This window comes from Egretta garzetta, unplaced genomic scaffold (genome assembly GCF_000687185.1).
Source record: "Egretta garzetta isolate BGI_Z169 unplaced genomic scaffold, ASM68718v1 scaffold114, whole genome shotgun sequence".
Lineage (NCBI taxonomy): Eukaryota > Metazoa > Chordata > Aves > Pelecaniformes > Ardeidae > Egretta > Egretta garzetta.
In genome coordinates, this window is record NW_009259317.1 from 2071626 (window position 1) to 2080797 (window position 9172).

Sequence of the window (9172 nt, forward strand, 5' to 3'; positions counted from 1 at the left end):
GATCAGAACCCTCTGAGCCCTGTCGTTCAGCCAGTTCTCAATCCACCTCACTGTCCACTCATCCAACCCACACTTCTTGAGCTTCCCTATGAGGATGTTATGAGAGACAGTATCAAAAGCCTTGCTGAAGTCAAGGTAGACAACATCCACCACTCTCCCCTCGTCTACGCAGCCGGTCATGCCATCATAGAAGGCTACCAGATTGGTCAGGCATGATTTCCCCTTGGTGAATCCTTGCTGGGTACTCCTGATGATCTTTTTTTCATCTACTTGCTTGGAGAGGACACCCAGAATGAGTTGTTCCATCACCTTTCCAGGGGCGGAGGTGAGACTAACTGGCCTGTAGTTCCCTGGGTCCTCCTTCTTGCCCTTTTTGAAGACTGGAATGACATTGGCTATCTTCCAGTCCTCAGGCACCTCTCCTGTTCTCCAAGACCTTTCATAGATGATGGAAAGTGGCTCAGCAATATTGTCTGCCCGTTTCTTCAGCACTCGTGGGTGTATTCCATGGAAGTACATGTACCTGCATGAGAGGAGCATTTTGAAAAATAAGCAGCTGTTGGGGGATGTGATAGGTACTGAATTGGTTGGCAGAGGTACTTATAAAATTATCTCATTTTCAGTGTCTATGTGCAAGTGTTGACTGATGTGCTTCATGGCCAGTCTTCACATTTTTACTTTCTGAAATTGTGCTGGTTTTTTGCAGCTAACACACCTTTATTTGAAAAAGTGTATCAGGCAATGGCTCTGCCATCGTGTTTAGCCAGAACATTATCTCACTTTGTGTAGTAATAGAGAAAATGCACACCTTCAGTGAAGTGCAGGAGAGAAACGCCTGTAAAGTTGTCAATATATTATGAAGGGAATTAAGATGATATCTGCCCACAGGTACATAAACAGGCATCAAATCTGAGAGGGCAGAATTGTGGAAGTCTTTTAAGTGTATTATTTCAAGTAAGAGAATTTTTGTTTGAAGGGAAATAAAATATGAGTAATATAGTGGGAAGTATTCTAATATGTTTTCATTAACATTCAGCAGAAATAAATGTGTACATTCATCCTCAGCTGAAACAGGTGTTGACCATAATGCATGGGTAAAACAGACATAAAAATCTCCTTGTAGTTCTTCTAAAATACAAGAAACACTCTGCTTTTATGTTAATGGAAATTCTGTAACGTATACTTTTAGAGGTCATTGTGTGAATGTTTGATAACTTAAGTGCATAGAGAAGACTATTTTTTAAGCATGAAAATAAATGCCCTGAAAAAGACTATTAACACATTAAAATATTAACATAAAAAGGATAATCTTGAGCTGAGATACTTTAGAATTGCTAAGGAAATTTAAGCTTCTGATTTTTTTGTTTCTTTCATAGTATTTGCCTCTTGCAATTCACCAAGTACTCTTCAAGCTAATCTAGGTGTTTTTCTTGGTAATCATTTTTTACTTAATACATAGTACCAGTGTCTGACACTTGTCATTGCCACACACCTATTCTGAGGAGTAGAATGTGGAGAAGAACCATAGGAATTTTATAACGACAGATCAGTTAAGTTTCCATTATTTTTGAGATATTAATCTTGATATCTGTTCTCTGTAGAGAAAAGTGAGTATCCTGGATGTGTTATGCTCTCCATTTTATGTGGTGAACGTTAACCTAGTATGAGCTGATGAGAAGTAAGGCTGCTCTCAAATAATTCTCAAAGATCAATATAGTAAGGTTAAATGCCCTAGAAGAAGTTTGAAATTTTACCTTGAGGTTGAGCATGCTCAACGCCTATTTTTGGCATTCTAAACCTCTTTAAACACGTCAGGTGACGATGTACTAGATGAGTCTCATGGATTTGTTGCTTTTCTCGGTTAGAAATGGCTGACGTGGGTTATTCATTTCATGTGGTTTAATAAGATCTATCTGAAAATACTTTCTATATTGGAATTTTAATCTCCTGGCATTGCAAGATATTAGAAATAAGACTGATATTGTTATTCCCCTTAAATGTTGTAAGGCTTCTGTACTATCTAAAATTCAATTATTATGTGGCAGTCACACTGCTAAAGAATGTGATCTTCCCAGAATTTTCTAAGTGAAAAATGTATTCATCTTACTAGGCTATCGAGTAGGAAACTTCCACAGAGAAATCAAGCCATACGTTCGAGTTCGAGTTGATCTAGTGTATGACAAGCTACGGTTATTGTTTTTATCTTTCACTATTTCTGTTACTCTTCTCCTGTTAGTGCCAATAACACCTTGCTTATTGTTTTAGGGAAGACTTTTATCAGAGTTGTCATGTGAGAATGTGAACCGTGGTTAGGACTAGAACATAAAAAGCTTTGTGTGCATTGAAGGGGAAGAAGCCAGTAAGTCTTCATGTCAAATTTAATCTTTTAAAAAACAGTTAAATTAACTCGAGACTCTTTCCTTGGCACTGGGATTCATTCATGAAAACTGGATCTTCAAACCAAAACATTCAAAACTGAGACATGATTAAAAAATCCAAGGCAATGTCCATTCCCTTCCTGGGTGTGTTTAGTTTGGGGTTTTCATACATGAGTCTGTTGTGCAACATGTATTCAGTAAGGAGTGCTTTATAGACATAGAATATGCACATTTCTTTGTAACATGTAATACATGATTTCTCAAATAATTGCCAGTACTGCTATAATAAGTACTATTTTTAATGAGTTTTCAATTACCTGTCCTGATGTGTCTTTGAATGTCAAAGATTTGTAAAATATGATTAAATTTTTGTAAAACTAAATTGACTGGGTATGTGCAAATTCTCCAAAACAGGAACATGAATCATTCATGTGTTCCATTATAGAGCACATTCTTCCTAAACTCATCTGTACTGCTTGCACATATCTTGTCCTCTCTTTTGAAAAATATCACTGATAATGCATATTCCTTTCCCCGTAGCGTACTAGTCAGTTCCCTTTAAGAATGTCTGAAAAAAATATCTTGGTCTTGTTCTAAAAACCCAAAACCACTAGCTGTGTTCATCCGAGGAAGAACTCTATGGAAGGAGAAAGAAGTTAAAAGTGTAGGAGGACAGAGAAGAGTCAGAATCTTACAGTGCTACAAGCCCACTTTATCTCAATTACTCCCTATAATCCAGAAAAATACAATTTGTACGGAGAGATGATATCTTTTATTATACTAACTGTGATGAACTTTTGTATCACTTGTTTTATTAAAGGGCATAACTTCTCCATGCAAGCCTTGCCTTGCTTTTAATCAGCTTTACTAGTAACAACATGAAATAATTGTGTGTTTATTTAGCCAGGCCAGACATTCCTAACTGAACTGGATCTTCAGACGTATGTTAGCAAAGACCTAAAGGGCACAGATTAATATAATATTGATAGGGTTTTGGTGCATGTTATGTTTTTTAAAATTTTTGTACAATCATATGCATAGCTAGCATTAGTCCAGTTTGACTGCTGCATATGTGTAGAATGAGAGAAAACTTCCACTCAAGCTCCCTTTTTTACAATAACACTTTTACCCCCACTTACCAGTCTACTCTCTTAGCCACAGTTACCTCGCTATTTCTCACTGGCAGACACTGCTAGGATCTTGGGATTTTGAGGATATACAGTGTCCCTCAGAGGGATAGGATCATGCGTTATCTGACAGTGCCAGTTATCTTACCGCTATCTTCAAGGAGCTGTACTTCCACTGCAATGCAGTGCATACATGTGAAAATACAAAACTTTTATGGTGCTTCAAAATACTGGCTGATAGGCTGCAAAAGAGGAAAAGACGAAGGTTGGATTTGGGACAGCTGATGATGGGTTTATGCCTACATATCCACGTTGCATCTTTACTACCAATGATGTGTAGGCCAGTTGTTGGCCCTAGGAATGAATACACTGTTCAGGGGCCAGAAACCCAGCTGCTCAAGGACCTTTTATCCACCTATCAACTGGGCACTGTAAGTGATGCTCTGGTCCATAATATCAACCTTGGTTCCACCAAGATAGAAACTACTTCAAGTCAGTAAGTGGTGTGCTCAAGCACACACCACAAATCTGCAAGTATGATGCAAGGAAAATTTGCACCTATAAAGAACTCTCCAGTGTACAAAATTGCTAATGCAGATGCACCCTTACATGCTGGTCCTCACAATGGTGAAATGGCAGGCATCTTTGCAAAGAATGCTTATTTTGTATAGAACAGAACAATATAAAAATTCTAAAATAATTATAAACAATTGAAAATTATTTTTTGAGTGACAGGTGTGTTGAAAATCATTAGTTAATCAGGCACAAAAAGAATATTGCAAGTATCTTGCTTATCCTTCACCATCCTAACTGCCCATTGCTGTTGGAAACAATAGAAAATATCATCAGAACCTTGCAGTGTTTGTAAGTTAGATCGATATTAGTTTATAATTAAATTGTTTAATTCCCAGTTTGTTCTAGTATGTCACAAAGTGTGATTTAGTAAGTACAGAAAGTTACAAAGATGCATCAATGTTCTCATGTAATGAGAACAACATATTTAGTATTGTGATTTTAGGTATCCTCTTAAAGAAAAAAAGTAATTAAGATGAGACTAATTATATACAAGACAAATACAGTACCTAATCCACTAGGCCTTCTGTTGGGCTTTTTGTTTAGATAGTGCACAAACCCAGCCCATCCTTGAGACAGCCACCTTAATCGTAAATGACATCAAATGTTCACCCTCTTTTGCTGCAGTGTGCAGTGTGTCACTGAATTCCTAAAAGGGATGCGGTAAGCTCCAAAAGTCAAATCTCCATTGCATGTTAACTTTTCATTTTACATAAGAAACGTGTAACAGTAATTGTAAATTTTCTGTTGGTGAGGTTGGTTTTGTGTTTGGGTTTTTTTGTTTGTTTGGGGTTTTTTTGACACATCTTTTTATTCTCAGGAAAAGAAAGAGAGGAGAGAGCAGCTTGAGAAGAAGCGAAAGAAGTTGCAGGCTGTCCATGGGCATGAAGCGCCTTGTCCCTGGAGTCCACCTGGCAAAGTCACATATTCAAGGAATTACTGAGCAGTCTATCGCCTTCTGTGAGAAAGGATGATCCACAAAGTTCTGACAAGGGCTACTCATTATTTTCCTAACAGCCGATTTTCACTGAATCCATAATAGATGTTGCATCCTTTTTGGTTTATTTTCTCTTTGGAGTTTAAATAGATCATTCATTGCTTTAGAAAATGCACTAATTTTTGTAATTCCACATTTAACTTAGTTTTGCTAAATCCTGTGTTACTTCGTTCCTTTTTGGTGAAATTGTGTAGTCAGGATGCATAAGGCTGGACGCTGGCATTTTTTTCACCCAGTAAGTAGCAGAATGGTTATTTTTAAGTTCCTAGGCCACACTGCTGGGGAGTTAAGTGTGGAAGAAATGCTTTATCAAGGGGCGGGTGATGATGGGCAAGATGTTGGCTCTCTTGTGATAGAAAGAAGACAAAAGGCTAAGAAGTATGGTAGGAGGATGTCATTTTCATACATGAAGAGACAAGGTACTGAGAACATAATATAATTCTTAGATTATGTTACATTATGAAGTGTAAAAATAACTTTTAAGTTAAAACCGCATCAAGCAGAAACAGGATTTCATGAGGCGAAAAAACGTCAGCCATGTGATCATGCAAAAGAATTAAACTGGAATCCATATAATGGAAAATGATCCAGGACTAAGTAAGACTGTAGCTCTTAATTCTGTTTCAGGTCTTCAAATACATTCCATAGATTTCATGCTTCCTATAAGAAACAACAGTTTTAGAGGCATGTTTTGCAGTTCACACAAAATCTTACGTAAAAACTTCAAGGGCAGAACAGTGGTACTCTTATGAGGTAACCTTAAATACTGAAAATTTTTTTTTGGAACTTAATTTGAAGGCTTCTGTGGGTGTTTTTGCATGATCAAGTAAATCCTTCCCAAAGACGTTTTCATCATTGCTAATGAGCTAGTTGCTGTAGTAAATTATTAAAATTTCTTCTGTTTTTTTCATGGCTATTTGCCTCACTATTTTGGAAACAATGGCAAGACTATGTATCTTTAGAGATCTTCAAATCACTTGTTTGCCTACTGTCTAAACTCAAGCTGTTACTTATGTTTGTATTTTCTTGTCTGCATTTTAATAATCACTCCAAATCAGATTTGCTCCTCAAGTGCATATTCTTAAAAAAACCCCAAAACCAACATCGCCAGCCAAGAAGTAAAAAACCTGAGTCTTTAAATTCTAGATGTATTTTCTCAGATGAGAATCTTTCTCCTGTTTAGGCTGACAGCCTCCTTGGGAAGTCAAAGAAGCATTTGAGAAGTAGACTTGCCTTTTTCGCTCAAGTCCTGTGCTGTTCATAAATCACTGAGATGAATTCTGTATTTCACATAACACAGGAGCGTCTCCTCAGAAAAGAAAAATGACAAAACCAGGAACCAGATGAATTTCTTTAGTTTTCTGATATTTCTTTCTTGTTTTTTTACTTTTTCGTGAGAGCCACTGAGGATTTAGAGGCGTTTGGTTTGGCCATAACTGTTTCTTTCGCTGGAATGATGTACAGGTGAAATTTATTGCTGGTATGTATGTAAAAGTCAAATCAGAAGGATATCTATTCTATGTCATTGTTGAATATGGTCCTGTTCATTATTGTTAGCATGAACTCTAGTTCTGCAGATTCCTAGTTCAGGCCTTTTGCAAAATTCATGACAGCCAGAAGCAGGTGCTAGAAAGCAAAAAGTTGAGATGTATTTGTTCAAACAGTGAGTAGCAGTGTAGTTACCACCATTAATCTAATTTCAAGTGTAGAGGAAGACTTGTAAGATGTACAATACTTCTATTGCATATGACCTATTGACAGTGTCGAGAAGTATTTGTTGATCATGAGAATAGCGATGAGGTTTCACTAGTAGTTGTGATGGATTTGTGTACAGCCAAATCATCTGACAGATCAGATTTGATCCATTGTGAGGAGTGGTTGCAGACTTGATACAGCTTCTTCTAGGTTATGCAGTATCTGTGTTGCAGGATCGGGGTTGAGTATATTGCCTGGTATTTTACACCACATGTATTGGCTTCCAGTTGCCTTACATGAATCTTGTTCTTGGTAGCTCTGTTGCGTATTGGGATTTTTGAGCATGTCTCTGCTTGACCTGCCTCTTGCTTCTAGTTCTTCCTCAAAAGACAGCTGTACTGGGCCTGACTTTTATTCTTTAATTTGTTTCTAGCCTTCTGTCACCGGGCTGCTCACCCAGAAATGTTGCGGCTGGAACAGTTTTTGTTCCACTAAAGAGTTTATAGAGATGCTAGGGACCTTTATGATACCCATCCTTTGATTATATGCAGTCTTCAGGTAACACACACTTGACATCTCCCAGTGGACCTTAATGACAATAGTCACCTTTTTGCACCTTCTGTGAGACTCACTTTGTGCAGAGTCATCACTCAAATGCTGAAATTCCAGATGGGGCAGCATTCATACAGGTTCATGCTAAGCTCATCATTCTTCATTTGGGCAGAGGAAGACATTGGTCAAGAAGGGAAGAGGGCAGGAGAGAGGCAGTGGAGTCAGCTGGCTGGAGCTTTCAGAAGCAGCCTAAGGCCTGCAGTCTGCTCTTGCAGAGCCCCTGGAATCTGGCTGTGTTCCTAGGCCATTTGTGGTTTTTCTTGTAGGCTCTCTTCATAGTAGTACCCACGCTGAGGTTCCTGCACTGAAGTGTTGCAGTATGTTGCATTGCCAAAGAAGTTCCCAGTTAGGGAATCCTGCTCATCAGGGGTTTTGGTGAGATCCAGAAAAGCCAGGTTGTTACCTGACTTAAGCCAGGCTCTAGCACAGATACTGCAGACAAGTGAATACAGGGCTTTCATAAACTCTGGGTCTGGCTCTGGCTGTTACCTCGTGGCAGGTCAGGCATTTTTTCCAGCTGTAGTGACAATGACAGCATTGGCATCTAAAGAGAGAGCAGAATCCACTGCCCACAGAAACTTTCAAGAAGTCGAGAAGAGCAGCTTCAGTGGGCAATGTAAGAGGTGGGGTAAAATTACAGGTAGCAGCAGGAGAGAGGTAGCAGAATTACAGTACAGGCAGAATGCAACAGACCTGCCAACTCAAAATTAACCCACCAAAATTTTACGGTGGAAAAAAATTGAACTACTTCAGGCGTTTAGGCTGGAGCAGTGATGTACATCATCTCTCTGCGAGGCTTCCAGCACTTGAAGCCTTGAATTCAGTTTAGTGTGTCAAGAAACTATAGCTATAATATCATGGGAAGATGAAATATGTAGCAGACAGCAGAGTTTGCTGTACGGCTGTCATGGTCAGATCAGAAGAGTTGGAGGCAAAGCGTGCAGCCTGCGTGAAAATAATCATCTAGAACTTTATTTTTGCTAGAGCAAGTAAGGCAGGTCCCTGTGCTGACAGGCTTATGGTTGAGGGATGCAAATGAAAAGGATGGTAGAAGTAGTGGCAGAGCTGGAAAAGGGTTTGTCACGTGCCTGTGCCTAAGTGGAGTACTGCATCCTTACTCGCTTTAAACCTTTAGATGATTGGATAGAAAATTTTTGACTGAAGATCAAAGCGGGAAGATGTTGGTGACATCCATCAGAGGAGTGATATACCCGACACTCACATAAATTCACACCTTTTCAATTAGAAAAAGATGCTAAAGATCCATAGACATGGAAAAGCAGTTGCTACAACTGTGTGTTTAACTTTTATAATAAAATTTTGGGAGCTTTCTCTAATTTTACATTGTAAAAACTTGGACATGTTACAGCGTGATGCAAACATTGTAGAAAAAATAGAGCTGAGAAATATGAACATATGTACATTAATTTATAAAAATGCACATGTATCTGTAAATCCTGTTAATATGTTTATTGATGACAGGGAAAATATTTTGATATTTAATAAAGTATATTTTAGTATAATGTCCTCAATGTTTTCATCAGATCCTAGGATACAGATCTTTCTTTAAAGCTTTAATGCGTGTAAATGAACTAGGCAGTGTCCCTAAGCACAAGCTATTCTTTCATCGCTGTTAATATGACAAATAGAGAGGGCACTGTATCCCACTGAAGTCAGAGCTTCTGGCGCTGCAGCGCTCTCCTCCAGCTCACTATCGCTCAGTTTTGCTTGCTGCCACACCAGTGCAAATAAACACTGAAGGAGCACGGGGGCTTCTGAGTAATGACCTG

At 38.5% G+C, this 9172-nt stretch overlaps 1 protein-coding gene across 1 annotated transcript in view; it reads left to right on the forward strand.

Moving 5' to 3' along the window:
- Window positions 1-5021, forward strand: part of MAP9 (microtubule associated protein 9) — a 93847-nt gene extending 88826 nt beyond the window's left edge. Inside the window, exon 12 of the mRNA XM_035892034.1 lies at window positions 4899-5021. Coding sequence (XP_035747927.1) covers window positions 4899-5021 — 123 coding nt within the window. The remainder of the gene's footprint in view (window positions 1-4898) is intronic.
- Window positions 5022-9172: the final 4151 nt, after the last annotated feature.